The sequence below is a fragment of the Monodon monoceros genome, unplaced genomic scaffold (genome assembly GCF_005190385.1).
Source record: "Monodon monoceros isolate NGI ecotype Baffin Bay Population unplaced genomic scaffold, NGI_Narwhal_1 Super_Scaffold_21, whole genome shotgun sequence".
Taxonomy (NCBI): domain Eukaryota; kingdom Metazoa; phylum Chordata; class Mammalia; order Artiodactyla; family Monodontidae; genus Monodon; species Monodon monoceros.
In genome coordinates this window covers 129,904,336-129,922,260 of record NW_021703778.1, presented here as the reverse complement: position 1 = coordinate 129,922,260, position 17,925 = coordinate 129,904,336, and the positions used below count along the sequence as shown (strand labels likewise).

At 42.7% G+C, this 17,925-nt stretch overlaps 1 protein-coding gene across 1 annotated transcript in view; it reads right to left on the bottom strand.

The window, feature by feature from the left end:
- The window catches only part of PELI2 (pellino E3 ubiquitin protein ligase family member 2), a 221,703-nt gene that overhangs the window by 148,310 nt on the left and 55,468 nt on the right, over nt 1-17,925 (bottom strand). The window contains exon 2 of the mRNA XM_029237238.1: nt 12,500-12,629. Coding sequence (XP_029093071.1) covers nt 12,500-12,629 — 130 coding nt within the window. The remainder of the gene's footprint in view (nt 1-12,499; nt 12,630-17,925) is intronic.

Here is a 17,925-nt window from a genome sequence, read left to right as displayed (position 1 = left end):
CACGGAGGAGAGCACAGCAACGGGGATGCGGAGGGCAAAGCGGAGAGATTCCCGCACAGAGGATCGGTGCCGACCGGCACTCACCAGCCTGAGAGGCTTGTCTGCTCACCCGCCAGGACGGGCAGGGGCTGGGAGCTGAGGCTTGGGCTTCTGTCAGATGCCGGGAGAGGACTGGGGTTGGCAGCGTGAACACAGCCTGAAGGGGGCTAGTGCGCCACGGCTAGCCGGGAGGTAGTCTGGGAAAATGTCTGGAGCTGCCGAAGAGGCAAGAGACTTTTTCTTGCCTCTTTGTTTCCTGGTGCACGAGGACAGGGGATTAAGAGCGTTGCTTAAAGTAGCTCCAGAGACAGGCGCCAGCCGCGGCTATCAGTGAAGACCCCAGAGACAGGCATGAGATGCTAAGGCTGCTGCTGTCGCCACCAAGAAGCCTGTGTGTGAGCACAGATCACTATCCACACCTCCCTTCCGGGGAGCCTGTGCAGCCCGCCACTGCCAGGGTCCCGGGATCCAGGGACAACTTCCCTGGGAGAACGCACGGCGCGCCTCAGGCTGGTGCAACATTACGCTGGCCTCTGCCGCCGCAGGCTCGCCCAGCATCCGCACCCCTCCCTCCCCCCGGCCTGAGTGAGCCAGGGCCCCCGAATCAGCGGCTCCTTTAACCCCATCCTGTCTGCGCGAAAAACAGACGCCCTCAGGCGACCTACAGGCAGAGGCGGGTCCAAATCCAAAGCTGAACCCTGGGAGCTGTGCGAACAAAGAAGAGAAAGGGAAATCTCTCCCAGGAGCCTCAGGAGCAGCGGATTAAATCTCCACAATCAACTGGATGTACCCCGCATCTGTGGAACACCTGAATAGAAAACGAATCATCCCAAATTGAGGAGGTGGACTTTGGGAACAACGATATATATATTTTTTTCCCTTTTTCTCTTTTTGTGAGTGTATATGTGTAAGCTTCTGTGTGTAATTTTGTCTGTATAGCTTTGCTTTCACCATTTGTCCTAGCGTTCTCTCTGTCCTATTTTTTTATTACTTAAGAAAATTTTTTTCTTTATAATTATTTTTTATTTTATTTTATCTTCTTTCTTTCTTTTTTTCCTCCCTTTTATTCTGAGCTGTGAGGAGGACTGTCTCTTGGTTTCCCACCCAGGCGTCAGGGCTGTGCCTCTGAGGTGGGAGAGCCAACTTCAGGACACTGGTCCACAAGAGACCCCCCAGCTCCATGAAAGAGCAAACGGCAAAAATCTCCCAGAGATCTCCATCTCAACACCAAGACCCAGCTCCACTTAACGACCAGCAAGCTACAGTGCTATGCCAAAGAACTAGCAAGACAGGAACAAACCCCATCCATTGGCACAGAGGCTGCCTAAAATCGTAATAAGGCCACAGACACCACAAAACACACCACCAGACATGGACCTGCCCACCAGAAAGACAAGATCCAGCCTTATCCACCAGAACACAGGCACGAGTTGCCTCCACCAGGAAGACTACACAACCCATTGAACCAACCTTAGCCACTGGGATCAGACACCAAAAACAACAGGAACTACGAACCTGCAGCCAGCGAAAAGGAGACCCCAAACACAGTAAGTTAAGCAAAATGAGAAGACAGAGAAACACACAGCAGATGAAGGAGCAAGGCAAAAACCCACCAGACCTAACAAATGAAGAGGAAATACGCGGTCTACCTGAAAAAGAATTCAGAATAATGAGAGTAAAGATGATCCAAAATCTTGGAAATAGAATGGAGAAAATACAATAAACGTTTAAGAAGGAACCAGAAGAACTAAAGAGCAAACAAACAGTGACAGACAACAAAATAAATGAAACTAGAAATTCTCTAGAAGGGATCCATAGCAGAATGACAGAGGCAGAAGAATGGATAAGGGACCTAGAAGAAAAAAATAGTGGAAATAACTACTGCAGAGCAGAATGAAGAAAAAGAATGAAAAGAATTGAGGACGGTCTCAGAGACCTCTGGGACAACATTAAATGCACCAACATTCGAAATATAGGGGTCCCAGAAGAAGAAGAGAAAAAGAAAGGGACTGAGACAATATTTGAAGAGATTATAGTTGAACACTTCCCTAATATGGGAAAGGAAGCAGTTAATCAAGTCCAGGAAGCACAGAGAGTCCAATACAGGATAAATCCAAGGAGAAACACACCAAGACACATATTAATCAAACTATCAAAAATTAAATACAAAGAACAAATATTAAAAGCAGCAAGAGGTGGGCTTCCCTAGTGGCGCAGTGGTTGAGAGTCCGACTGCCAATGCAGGGGACACGGGTTCGTGCCCCAGTCTGGGAAGATCCCACATGCCGCGGAGCGGCTAGGCCAGTGAGCCATGGCCACTGAGCCTGCGCGTCTGGAGCCTGTGCTCCGAAATGGGAGAGGCCAAAACAGTGAGAGGCCTGAGTACTGCAAAAATAAATAAATAAATAAATAAATAAATAAATAAAAGCAGCAAGGGAAAAACAATAAATAACACATAAAGGAATCCTCATAACGTTAACAGCTGATCTTTCAGCAGAAACTCTGCAAGCCAGAAGGAAGTGGCAGGACATAGTTAAAGTGATGAAGGAGAAAAACCTACAACCAATATTGCTACCCAGCAAGGATTTCATTCAGATTTGACGGAGAAATTAAGACCTTTACAGACAAGCAAAAGCTAAGAGAATTCAGCACCACCAAACCAGCTTTACAACAAATGCTAAAAGAACTTCTCTAGGCAGGAAACACAAGAGAAGGAAAAGACCTACAATAATAAACCCAAAACAATTAAGAAAATGGTAGTAGGAACATACATGTCGATAATTACCTTAAATGTAAATGGATTAAATGCTCCAACCAAAAGACAGAGACTGGCTGAATGGATAAAAAAAACAAGACCCGTATATATGCTGTCTACAAGAGAGTCACTTCAGACCTAGGGACACATACGGACTGAAAGTGAGGGGATAGAAAAAGATATTCCATGCAAATGGAAATCAAAAGAAAGCTGGAGTAGCAATTCTCATATAATACAAAATAGACTTTAAAACAAAGACTATTACAAGAGACAGAGAAGGACACTACATAATGATCAAGGGATCAATCCAACAAGGGGATATAACAATTGTAAATATTTATGCACCCAACATAGGAGCACCTCAATACATAAGGCAAATACTAACAGCCATAAAAGGGGAAATCAGCAGTAACACAATCATAGTAGGGGACTTTTAACACCCCACTTTCACCAATGGACAGATCATCCAAAATGAAAATAAATAAGGAAATACAAGCTTTAAATGATACATTAAACAACATGGACTTAATTGATATTTAGAGGACATTCCATCCAAAAACAACAGAATACACATTCTTCTCAAGTGCTCATGGAACATTCTCCAGGATAGATCATATCTTGGGTCACAAATCAAGCCTTGGTCAATTTAAGAAAACTGAAATCGTACCAAGTATCTCTTCCAACCACAACGCTATGAGACTAGATATCAATTACAGGAAAAGATCTGTAAGAAATACAAACACATGGAGGATAAACAACACACTACTTAATAACCAAGAGATCACTGAAAAAATCAAAGAGGAAATCAGAAAATAACTAGAAACAAATGACAATGAAAACACGATGACCCAAAACCTATGGGATGCAGCAAAAGCAGTTCTAAGAGGGAAGTTTATAGCAATACAAATCCTACCTTAAGAAACAAGAAACATATCAAATAAACAACCTATCCTTACACCTACAGCAATTTGAGAAAGAGCAAAAAACCCCAAAGTTAGCAGAAAGAAAGAAATCATAAAGATCAGATCAGAAATAAATGAAAAAGAAATCAATGAAACGATAGCAAAGATCAATAAAACTAAAAGCTGCTTCTTTGAGAAGATAAACAAAATTGATAAACCATTAGCCAGACTCATCAAAAAAAAAAGGGAGAAGACTCAAATCAATAGAATTAGAAATGATAAAGGAGAAGTAACAACTGACACTCCAGAAATACAAAAGATCATGAGAGATTACTACAAGCAACTCTATGCCAATAAAATGGACAACCTGGAAGAAATGGACAAATTCCTAGAAATGCACAAACTTCCAAGACTGAACCAGGAAGAAATAGAAAATATGAACAGACCAATCACAAACACTGAAATTGAAACTGTGATTAAAAATCTTCCAACAAACAAAAGCCCAGGACCAGACGGCTTCACAGGCGAATTCTATCAGACATCGAGAGAACAGCTAACACCTATCCTTCTCAAAGTCTTCCAAAATACAGCAGAGGGAGGAACACTCCCAAACTCATTCTATGAGGCCACCATCACTCTGATACCAAAACCAGACAAAGATGTCACAAAGAAAGAAAACTACAGGCCAATATCACTGATGAACATAGATGCAAAAATCCTCAACAAAATACTAGCAAACAGAATCCAACAGCATATTAAAAGGATCATACACTATGATCAAGTGGGGTTTATCCCAGAAATGCAAGGATTCTTCAATATTCACAAATCAATCAACGTCTTACACCACATTAAGAAACTGAAGGAGAAAAATCATATGATCATCTCAATAGATGCAGAGAAAGCTTTCGACAAAATTCAACACCCACTTATGATAAAAACCCTCCAGAAAGGAGGCATAGAGGGAACTTTGTTCAATATAATAAAGACCATGTAAGACAAACCCACAGCCAACATCGTCCTCAATGGTGAAAAACTGAAACCATCCACTAAGATCAGGAACAAGACAAGGTGGCCCACTCTCACCACTATTACTCAACATAGTGTTGGAAGTTTTAGCCACAGCAATCAGAGAAGAAAAAGAAATAAAAGGAAACCAAATTGGTAAAGAAGAAGTAAAGCTGTCACTGTTTGCAGATGACATGATATTATACATAGAGAATCCTAAAGACGCTACCAGGAAACTACTAGAGATAATCAATAAATTTGGTAAAGTAGCAGGATACAAAAGTAATGCACAGAAATCTCTTGCATTCCTATACACTAATGATGAAAAATCTGAAAGTGAAATTAAGAAAACACTACCATTTACCACTGCAACAAAAAGAATAAAATGTCTAGGAATAAACCTACCTAAAGAGACAAAAGACCTGCATGCCGAAAGTTATAAGACACTGATGAAAGATATTAAAGATGACACAAATAGATGGAGAGATATACCATGTTCTTGGATTAAAAGAATCAACATTGTGAAAATGACTCTACTACGCAAAGCAATCTACAGATTCAATGCAATCCCTATCAAACTACCACTGGCATTTTTCACAGAACTGGAACAAAAAATTTCACAATTTGTATGGAAACACAAAAGACCCCAAACAGCCAAAGCAAACTTGAGAAAGAAAAATGGAGCTGGAGGAATCAGGCTCCCGGACATCAGACTATACTACAAAGCTACAGTAATCAAGACAGTATGGTACTGGCACAGAAACAGAAATACAGATCAGTGGAACAGGATAGAAAGCCCAGAGATAAACCCACACACATATGGTCACCTTATCTTTGATAAAGGAGGTAAGATTATACAGTGGAGAAAAGACAGCCCCTTCAATAAGTAGTGCTGGGAAAACTGGACAGCTACATGTAAAAGAATGAAATGAGAACACTCCCTCACACCATACACAAAAAGAAACTCAAAATGAACTAACGACCTAAATGTAAGGCCAGACACCACCAAACTCTTAGAGGAAAACATAGGCAGAACACTCTATGACATAAATCACATCAAGATCCTTTTTGACCCACCTCCTAGAGAAATGGAAATAAAAACAAAAATAAACAAATGGGACCTAATGAAACTTCAAAGCTTTTGCACAGCAAAGGAAATCATAAACAAGATGAAAAGACAACCCTCCGAATGGGAGAAAATATTTGCAAATGAAGCAAATGACAAAGGATTAATCTCCAAAATTTACAAGCAGCTCATGCAGCTTAATATTAGAAAACAAACAGCCCAATCCAAAAATGGGCAGAAGATCTCAATAGACATTTCTCCAAAGAAGATATACAGATTACCAACAGACACATGAAAGAATGCTCAACATCATTAGTCATTAGAGAAATGCAAATCAAAACTACAATGAGGGCTTCCCTCGTGGCGCAGTGGTTGAGAGTCCGCTTGCCGATGCAGGGGATGCGGGTTTGTGCCCCGGTCCGTGCAGATCCCACATGCCGCGGAGCGGCTGGGCCCGTGAGCCATGGCCGCTGAGACTGCATGTCCAAAGCCTGTGCTCTGCAATGGGAGAGGCCACAACAGTGAGAGGCACGCGTACCACAAAAAAATAAAAATAAAAAACAAAAACTACAATGAGATATCATCTCACACCGATCAGAATGGCCATCATCAAAAAATGTACAAACAATAAATGCTGGAGAAGGTGTGGAGAAAAGGAAACCCTCTTGCATTGTTAGTGGGAATGTAAATTGATACAGGCACTATGGAGAACAGTATGGACGTTCCTTAAAAAAAGTAAAAGTAGAACTACCATACGACCCAGCAATCCCACTACTGGGCATACACCCTGAGAAAACCATTATTCAAAACAAGTCATGCACCAAAATGTTCATTGCAGCTCTATTTACAATAGCCAGGACACGGAAGCAACCGAAGTGTCCATCAAGAGATGAATGGATAAAGAAGATGTGGTACATATATACAATGGAATATTACTCAGCCATAAAAGGGAACGAAACTGAGTTATTTGTAGTGAGGTGGATGGACCTAGAGACTGTCATACAGAGTGAAGTAAGTCAGAAAGAGAAAAACAAATACCGTATGTGAACACATATATATGGTATCTAAAGAACAAAAACAAAAGGTCATGAAGAACCTAGGGGCAGGACAGCAATAAAGATGCAGACGTAGAGAATGGGCTTGAGGATACGGGGAGGGGGAAGGGTAAGCTGCGACAAAGTGAGAGAGTGGCATGGACATATATACACTACCAAACGTAAAATAGATAGCTAGTGGGAAGCAGCTGCATAGCACAGAAGATCAACTTGGTGCTTTGTGACCACCTAGAGGGGTGGGATAGGGAGGGTGGGAGGGAGGGAGATGCAAGAGGAAAGAGGTATGGGGACACATGTATATGTATAACTGATTCACCTTGTTATACAGCAGAAAGTAACACACCATTGTAAAGCAATTATACTCCAATAAAGATGTTAAAAAAGAAAAAAAAAAGCTGTAGCAATTTTAAAATCGAGGATAATGATAAACAGATGATTCTTTGCAAGAACAGAAGGCTCCAGCTTCACAATGAATGTGCAGTGGAGATATGCCACCACTGTCTCTAAGAGCCAGGCTGGACAGACAGACAGTGAGTGCTGCAAAAAGACCCCACTAAAGTCTACAAAATTAGCTTGAACTAATGAGTTCACACTGAAATTTGTATTATTAGTTTTTACCACTTCTCCCAGTTACTGTTACATTATTCACTGACTGAAAAGGAAGAGTTTTAATATCTCGTCAAGCAGTCGAGCCATCCCAGTGGGAACAGCTTAAGAGCAGTCCTGGTTGTAACAACTACATTAAATAGCCCCAATTTTTCTCTGAACTGTCACTCCTAGACCACTGATATTTTCCATTCTGAAATAATGCCAACTGGAACAAAGTGATATTCAATTACTTCTTAAAAGTAAAAATACCCAAAAAAGGAGATTTCAGTAAAGCACAATCTAAGAAGGGAAAACCATGATGAAGAGTTTTCCACAGTAATGTTGCTAAATTTAAACCACGTTACCAGCAAAATATTTACTTATCAGGCAGCATCACCATCCCCACCACAACCATCTACTGTTTACTGATTAAATAAGAGCAAAATCGTTGCCCCACATCATTAAACAGTAAATGAACAAGCATAAATCGACTTAAATTCTCAGTCATATTCTGCCACTCCCTCTGCTAATCACCCTTCAATGTTTCCCCTTGGAAAAAAATCCAAATTCTCCAAGCAGGACCCCAAGAGCTCTAGACCTCCCTGCTCACCTGGCTAACTCCTCTTTACCGTTCAGCTCGCAGCTCACAGGCCACTTCCTCAGAGATCCTCCCCCTTCCACCCAGACTAAACTCTGTGCCTCCTCTTCTCATAGCACCGTATTCTTTTTCCACACCATGCTTTTCAAAATATTCAGATAAATGTGTATCCACGTGATTACTTATTGTTTGCCTACTCACGAGACGATTAGCTCCACGCAGACATGTTTTGGTCCCTGTAGTACATCCAATACCTAGATGATGGCTGGCCACAGAAAAGGACTAGATAAATATACGTGGATGAATAAATTGCTAAATGCCCTATATCTATGTAATAGACCTGCTAAAAGCAAAACAGGGCTTCAGGTTTTTCTTTTAACACCTTACATAACAGAAGAAATATCTTTGAGTATTACTATTTCAAGAGCAAATATGTACACAAATGAAGATTACACAAATCGTGATTACACAAATAGCAATTACACAACAGTGGCACATACTTGCCACCCTCATCTGACTTAGCTTGGACACGGGGACGCATGGAAGACTAAGAGGGCCCATTTCCCAGCTGCCACTGCCATCAGCAAAGGGGTCTCCCTGGTCTGCCCCCAGACTGTGGGGCAGAAGGACTGACTGGGGCAGAGGGAAGAAAAAGCATGGTCAGAGGCCAAGCACTCTAATTCTAACAATGGTAATTACGCCACCCTTCCAGAGCTCACTTGCACACCTCCAGTGAAAGATGACCCTTTCATTACCAATACTGCAGAATCACAGATTTCACAGGAAAGCACTGCTGGTTCCAGTCAAACAGCCTCTGCCAAGTACTACCACACACCCTGGCCTTCTGATGGGAAATAGGGTGAGAGAGAAGGAAGATGAGAAAAACAATCCGGCAGGGCCTGGGAAGGGCCCAGAGCCAGGGATGCACAAAGAAGGGTGAGAAAGGGAGTCTGGGGTGAAGTTAACACATAACTGGAAGAGCCAAGTGGGCTAACAACTGTGGCAAATAAGGACAGGCTAAAGGGCTGGAAGCTCTGATGAAATCTGATAAGGAGAGTATATGTGTACACGAGTAGAATGAACTGGAGGTCATGGTAACTTACAAGTGACAATGGGCTATAAGGTCCACTGTATCTGTGGGAAATGTGGAACAGAAGTGACAGTCCTTGAAATTGAAAGAGTTACAGCAGTATGCACCACAGATGCTCATGCTCGGTTGAATACAGCCTGGGGAGTCACAGAGACTAAGGTGGGGACAGAGTCAGCGAAACATGCAGAAGGGTGATCTATAGGTCAGTGAGGGCAGGAGGCAGGGGAAGAGACAGCTTAGATGAATAACGTAGGGTTACAAAAGAAGAGACTGAAATGGAAACAAAATGAAATCATTTCTAATGCCATGAACTGGAAAAGATGGAAAAAGAACATATTACTGAAAAACCAGGATTCAGTTAAGGTGAGGTAGTAGAAGGAGCATTTGAAGAAAAGGTTAAATACCTAAGAGACTTTGTCTAGGGGGCCAGCAGAGCAGGTGGCAGCAGGAGCGGCCGGGCAACACGGTCCGGGGATGGGAGCTTGAGGCGGAACAGGAGGAGGGAGGGATTTGTGACTAAGGTGCTAGGTTCAGGTAGGATGACATACTATGCACAAGGCCCCCAACATACAGGTACCAAGATAAATAAGAGAAAGGCGATATGGGGTAGGTGATCAGCTCACAATAAATATGCCTGGTCCATTCATCTCCCTTGGACATGGTTGACTGACCCTGTACGGGCCTATCAGATTCTCTTTCCTGAAAATTAAAAACCTTTCAAAGTGATTGAAGGTAGTTGGAGCCACTTTATAACACCCTGGAAAGAATATCTATGTTAACTCCTGTGGATACTCTGGTTCTCTTCTCTCACAAAACCTGGTTACTCAATTTTCCCCCGATTCTGAGAGCTGTGCCTACCCTAACCTTTAATAATGTCTCCATGTTTGCTTTGTTTGTTTTAGCCAGAATCATGTCTGTTGCTTATAACCAAAGTATCTTTCCTGATTTAACATGGCTTCTGCCCATAGCTAACTCATTTTATAAATGAGGAAACGGAGGCCCTGAGGATGTATTTTTTTTTTTACAGGTTATAAGACCAAAACCTGGGACTTCCCTGATGGCACAGTGGTTAAGAATCCACCTGCCAGTGCAGGGGACATAGGTTCGAGCCCTGGTCCGGGAAGATCCCACATGCCACAGAGCAACTAAGCCCGTGCACCACAGCTACTGAGCCTGTGCTCTAGAGCCCACGAGCCACAACTACTGAAGCCTGCACGCCTAGAGTCCGTGCTCCACAACAAGAGAAGCCACCGCAATGAGAAGCCCGCGCACCACAACGAAGAGCAGCCCCCGCTCGCTACAACTAGAGAAAGCCCGCGCTCAGCAGCAAAGACCCAACACAGCCAAAATTAAATAAATAAATTTATTTTTTTAAAAAAGACCAAAACCCAATTGTCCCTACTATACTACTCTCAGCGATTTTTTTAAAAACAGATTTAGACAGACAGCTTCCAAAAGACTTATAATCCAAATAACGTCAGATAAAATCTAGGTATAAAGGTAAAATAGAAAAAGCCTAAAACTGGAGCAGATGGAGGTGGCTAATGAGTCTGGAAGAGCCACGATCTTCTAATAGTAGCTAGTGGAGGATATAGTTCATATTCCATTGTAACATGAAGCCGGTGTAACGGAAGATTTCTATAAATTTTTTTCAAATCTCTAAAGCCATTGTATTAATATAAAATTTGGATTAAAAAAAAGTAAACGTAAAAAGGTACAGAGCCAGAGAAAGGAAAGATAAATATCAACATACAGACAAAATCATAAAGACCGTGTCTATAATAGCAGAATATTTTTGGCATCATCACATGCTTAAAAACATCTGTCTTGGTGTCCTCCCCTCCGAATAGTTTGGGACTATAAAACATTTCTCATACTTCCTTGACCTTCCAAGATTCTGTGGCCATTTCACTTCCTCCTTCTCTCAGAATCTTTGTAAGGCTGATTTCCTTTGTTTACCCTATCAAGCGTCCTTTCCTTCCTAAAACTTTCACTTTATTTCCCTTTTTCTAGCCTAAAACTTGGCCACTGTGTATTATTCTTTCCTGTTTCCCTGGTGTTTGATATTTTCTCACCTAACCATTCCCTCGCTAATCCAAGACAATCTGAATTGGCACAGTCTCACAAACTTTTTCCGTGGCACTGCCTCAGAAAGAACAACAGGAACTTTTTTATAAAAACGTTAACAGAGGTGATCTGTTGCTAAGACTGAGTATAAATACCACATATGCTTCCATGAAGCTGTTCATTTCTCTTTGAACCATGGGTTTTCAGTAAAAAATGGGAAGCAAGTCTCTCATTTATTCCACATGGTCCAAACCTATTATGATAAACAAACATGTAGAGCCAGTGCTCCATATGAAATACCTCAGGTAAATATAATTATTTTATAAAAAGGAAACTATGGGCTTCCCTGGTGGCGCAGTGGTTGAGAGTCCACCTGCTGATGCAGGGGACACGGGTTCGTGCCCTGGTCCGGGAAGATCCCACATGCTGCGGAGCGGCTGGGCCCGTAAGCCATGGCCGCTGAGCCTGCGCGTCCGGAGCCTGTGCTCCGCAACGGGAGAGGCCCAAACAGTGAGAGGCCCACGTACCGCAAAAAAAAAAATTTTTTCAATAAATAAATAAATAAAAAGGAAACTATATTACACATTAAGTAATGTATTTAATTAAAAGATAATCTAATAGACGATATCAGTCAGAATGGAAATTCAGGGTTCCCCTCCACTTATATATCAAAAAACAAATGAAATAATCATAAAAAAATGAACATTTTATATACTTCAAACTTACAAGAGGAATATGTATCATAGACTTCTTATAGCACTTAGCTCTGTTTACTTCCAATCTTTCTAATAATTACACAAATTCAATTCCATGTACATGTAGATTATGTGAAAACACCCACTCATTAAGTAACAGAAGGGAAACAGCAAATCTTAGTGAGGTTTATATCAAAATTTAACATAAAAACTCTCTTCAGGATAAAGAACATCATTTATCTTTCAACCATAACTATTCTAAATTGATAATATGCTGATTCCACTATATCCTAAATCAGTGGTTCATTATGGGGTGAGGACTGGGGGACAGATGGGAGGGGTGGGAGGGGAGGGGAGGGGAGGGAGGGGAAATGTGGCAAGCCCTGGAGCTACTTGTGGTTGTCTCCATGGTGGTGGCAGTTGGGGGTTGGGGGACTGAGGTGCTACCGGCATCTAGTGGGCAGAGGCCAGGGATGCTGCGAAACATACAATGCACAGGACAGCCCTTCACAACAAAGATTATCCAGCTCAAATGGTTGAGAAACTGTCCCACAGAGAAATGAGACCCAAAGGGAAGAGCAGCTGATCAGGAATAACCATGAGTCACCGCCGGCCCTCTCGGTTCCAAGGAGCCCCTACCTTGGATGCCTGCGGCGTGGATATCACATGGACTGTGCTGGGTTTGACTCCATTAGCCTTCGGCCGCTTGTAGAGAGCAAATCTGCTTTTCCTCCGGCCTCTGTCTCCATTAGGTAAAGCACCATTGTACCTATAAACAGAGATGAGAGGGTTCATTTATTTGTAGATTTTAAAGGCATTAAGAATAGAAGTTCGACGGCCTAAGGGAAAAGACAGGAATGCTCACAAAGACTTGCCCACTAACCGCCCCACAAAAGAGACACAGAACAGACGGTTCACAGACATCAGCTATGATGAAGTTCAAATCACTTCCGGAAACTTAATTGAAGAGTGATGTACAAAGTAATTACAGGTTTCCTATTCTATAAAGTCAGACTCTTCAAATCTTTTCAGAAGAGACCGAGTATAAAATAAGCAAATGAAAATTCTGCAGAGGCCGTATTAGTGCTGGCTCAACTCAGCAAGCGCAGTCCTAATGGGCCCCGGAGAAACACTCAAGAAATATTTTTAAATGAACTAGTTAGAAGCTAGCATTCTAATTAAGCCTCATCTCTCACTTGCAAATCATGTTAATGTCTGTAGGCTCTTTATTTGTAAGACCCAATTTAGTTACTTGCATTCTTAAAAGTTTGGAATTCTCCACCTTCATTCCCATTGCTATTTGAACCCTATACTGTCAGGTTAGCAAAAACTAGCCTGCAAAATTAAACATAAAGTATGACTCTACAAGAAGGTTGACCATTAAAAAGCCCAAAGGTAGAAAAGATGAGTTTTAGTCCACTAACAAATATCTCTAAAAGTCACCTGGAAAACACTACTGTCCTTAAGCAGATTTCCTGAATTAATACCTTAAGCCAGTACCAGTGTTTAAAAGAAATGCAGGATTGCAGGAGGGTTTCCGTTTTCAGGAGGGTTTCCGTTTTTACCTGTATTTTCTAACTCTGGATTAAGGGTCCCTGTACGTTCTGACCGCTTCTCATGCTGCCACACTGCCATGTCTATTCTCCAACTCCCTCTTGGCAGAAATTCTTTTCAAAAAGAGAACCGAAAGAAGGAAGGGAATTGTTTCAAATCTGTGTGGATAAACATAACAGCTCCAAAGCTCCCTCGGAGCACCAAAGTCAGGGGCAGTGCCTGTGGTGTGGCGGCTCCACCCTCTCCTGGAAGTCTTGCCTTTGCCACTTGTCCGTCAATCCCAGAGATCATGGTGGCCATGATCTCTGGGTGGGACACAAGGCCCACTGAGAACAGTGAAAGTCAGAACAAGGGGTTTGTGGTGCTTGTTTTACAATTCAGTAGCTATAGTATGACAATGGATTTAAATTATCACCAGAAATTATTCCTGCTGTGTTTTTAATGTCTCCATTTCCATCACAAAGGAACGTCAGCAAAAAGAAAATGTCTCTAGAATACAAAAATAATTTGTTTCAAGTCTTATTCCTCTCCTTTTTCTGAGGCAAGATCAGAATAATGTGCATTGTTTTCTTAAACATATCTGTGATCACTACTACAAAGAACATATCCATGAGTAAACAACCATTATAAACTCACTTTGTCCTAATATATTTCCGTGTCACTTAAACCAAGATGAGCATCCTGTATTAAGAGAAACGTAGGTGAATCAATCAAAGGCAGGGCTGTAAACAATTAAGGGACATTTTCGCCACTGTGGCCTAGAGGCAATTGGTACAAGATCTGGCAAGGTTCCTTGTGACCCTCACACTTGCCTAGCTCTCCGCTGCATCTTTCTCTCAACTATATACTGCTGGTCAAGGATAGCGAACCTAGTAAGAGCACGGCAGGTGCTTTTGAAGAGATCTGCTCACCATGACATACCTTCTCAGGAATCTAGCCCTGAACTCCCTAAGGGGAGCCCCGGCATCATGTCTGAATGAAACAGCCAGGCCAGCATCCTCTCCACCACCCTGGAGCTGAATAGCTGGAGGCAGACATCCGGCCCGAGCTGGCCAATGACATTCTCATCCCGGAAAACGCAAAGCCGGACGAGAGACAACCGCCAGTCTGCGTGGGTGGCCAGAGCTGCAAACTGGAAGCACGGGAGCTGTGGGGATGTCACAGTCTGTTCCGTGATGAAGCAGCAGAGAAGTGAGGAGTGAAACAGATGAACAGAGACAAGCAACAAAAAGAGATGGAAAGAGGGTCCTTAAGGGCTTCTATTGGCCCAGATGTACTCTGACCCTTGTTGGTGAAATTCTTTTTAGTTTCAGCTAACTCAGGTTGGTTTCTGCTACTTGCAACCCCAAAGCCATATCTAATATAAAAGTGAAAACACAAAACCAAAAATGTCAACCTTAACATATGCAAAAGCATTTTCATTTCAACTGCCTGAGCAGAGATGCACAGATATTTCAGGTTAAGCAAATACGCCAGTCCACTTAATATGCCTGCTTACTTAATACATCTACATGACACCCAGTGAAAAACCGTGCTGGAAATAATTAAGGTAAGAGTGGAGAAAACAGTGTCACGATGAGAAAAGTTTCGAATCAGGTTAAGCTACATGGTCATTCGTTCAATATTTATAATGCCAAGTACTAGAGCTGCAACGATGAATATCAACCAACCCGTGTTCAGAGCTCTCCACTTAAAAGCAGAGAAAGACATAAAAACAAGCGTGACAAAACACTCGTGCAACAAGATGCACTAGTCATTCAAAGCACGCGGGAAGAGCCATGTCGGAAGCCCTCACAGAGCAGATCGTGTGAACTTTCTTGGAATCTGAACAAGATGACTAAATGGGGAATGCAGGGCAATCGTATGTACAAAGGCAAGGAGTGGTTCAGTGCTGTGGGAGCGTAGAGTTCAAGAGGACAGACGCAGAGGGCTAGGAGGGTAAAAGGTGGGCAGGGCCCAGATTACAACCCCCTGATACTCCATGACAAGGGGCATGGCCTTTTACCCTAAGAAGAATGGGAGTTGGTAAGATGTAAGCAAAGGACTAACATGATTGCATATAAAGTAATCATGAGGGCAGCAGCATGCAAGATGCACATCCGGATTAGAGTCAGGATGACTGGATGGGAGAACTACCCTAACCTGAGGAGGAACGTAGTGGGTGGCCCTCAGAAAGACAGGTCCATGTCCCAGAACCTGTGAAGGTGACCTTACTTGGAAAAAGAGTCTCTGCAGACGTAGTTAGGGATCTGGAGATGAGATCATCCTGGATTGCTGGGGGCCCTAAATCCAGTGACAAATGTCTTTAGGAGACACACACAGGGAAAGAGAGGAGACGACCAGGTGAAGATGGAGGCAGGGACTGGAGTTAGACGATCACAGGCCAAGGAACGCCTGGAGCCACCACAAGCGGGAAGAGGCAAAGGAGAACCCTCCCCCAAGGCCTTCAGAGGCAGCACGGCCTTGCGGACACCTTGATTCCAAGGTGTGAGGCCTCCGGAACTGTGGGAGAACAAATTCTGCTAAGAGTTGTTTTCAATGCTAGATGAACATGAGAATTACCAGGGAAGCTTCATAAAAATATGCGTGCCTAAGTCTCAAGAGATGCTGATTCAGTAGCTCTGGGACAGAACTTTTAAAAGTTCCACAGGTGATCCTTACTTGCAGCTACAGCTGAGGACCCTGGTTTTAAAGGCAAAAAATCAATAGTAATTGGTGACCTATGGCGTGGCCGCACCAAGTGAGAGACAGAGAAAGGGAATATCACATAGGCTCCCGGCCAAGGCCAAGGCGACGGCACTATTAGAAATAGGAATTACAGGGACATCCGGGGGAAGACATGTATGAGGCAAGAGAAGTTATAAACTTGGGTGCCTGCACCATACAGGTGTGGAAGTTAAAATCATGAGAGCAAATGAGATTACTCAAGAAAATGTACAGAATAAAGTATAGAAGGCAAGGACAGACCCTGGGAAAGATGACCATTTAAAGAAATAAACCGTAATTCACGGAACTATTCGTCAAAAAAGTGACTTTCAACGTATGTAAATTTCAAACAAAATAAATACCTTTTATATCTTCAAAAAAATAAAGAAATAAACCCTTCTTAGTCACAGGCAGAAGGACCAGGAACAGAAGAAAGTTGCATTACCAAAGATAGGAGAAGAGAGAATTTTAACAGTGTTTAATCCGTTAAGAGGCCAGTCAGAAATGCGCAAGTATGATTTGGAAAAGAACAGGTCGTCATTGGTGACATCACCCACCTTCAGAGCAAACCAGCAACGCAAAAACAAGCAAAGCCCTCCAGCGCCGAGCCTCACTGTGAGCCTACCCTCTCCTTCCCAGCTTCTCACGGCCAAGAACCTCAAAAGAGGGCTCCACACCCACCGTCCCAATTCCCTACCTGTCGACTCCTCAGCCCACTATTGTTTGCCTCCAAATCTAAAGGTACATTTGCTCATAAAGGCAAAAAAGTACTATTCCATGAAAGAGGGTCAGAATGCTGTCTGGCCCGGCAAGCTTTTCAGCCAGCAAGTTTGTAGAAATAAGATTTCCAAGTGCTGCGGGCATACCTGTCTCAGCTGCTAAACAAGGGTATTTTGATTCAAACCCACAAGTTGCCTTTCAAGCTTCAAATTAAAAAAAAAATTCTGGAGACTAAAAAAATCCACTCATTTAGTAAATAAACTTATTTAGTAAATGTGTGATGAAAATGTAGCTCTTCATATACGCAGGGCAAATAGGTGGTAAAGGTATTTGGAAGCTTCAGAGGACAATGAAAAACCCTTGTAAGAAACCTCACAAGGTAAGAAATGGTGTTTCTTGGTTTAAAATTCAGAGTTCACACATTAATTCTTTTAAATAGCATTTGCTGTGCATTTACTATGTGCCAAGAAACCTTGTAAGGGAGGCTCCTCGTGGGCAGTAAGAGGCTTGAATGACTGGAACACGCATAAATTGCACAGCTGGGAAGGGGCAGATGGGACTCAAATCTACATCTGGTTTTGTCTGACTCCATATTTCATACTCTTTCCAGTAGCCAACACTGACAATTTTTAAATTCAAGGCATTTCCTGGCAAACACCACAAAGACACATTCTTGAGAAAACGCCTGCCACCTAAAAAATGCATTTGTCAAAAAGAATTTTCTATAGGAAATAACAGCAAGAGAGGGCGTGCCAGGGGCTCCCAGCCACACTTCGGAGGCATCACATTTGATCTTAACCAGTCTGAACTCACAGAGCAGCACCTGTGTGGGCTACAGAAGTGAAGCGTCATCAGCATCAAACGGCCACATTCCAGAGGCAGCCCAGCTTCCCATTACAGACTGAAGGCTCTGCCCTCCCTCGAAAGCAATCTCTCTGTCACCTGCACATATAAATCACAAGCAACTACTGTAGCTAAGACAGACTGTACACTGTAGATGAACAGGCCGGGGACACTAGAGACAAGAGATGTGAAGGGCATTGGAGTCTGATAAACCCCTGCACCGTGGCCCCCCGGTCTCAAGG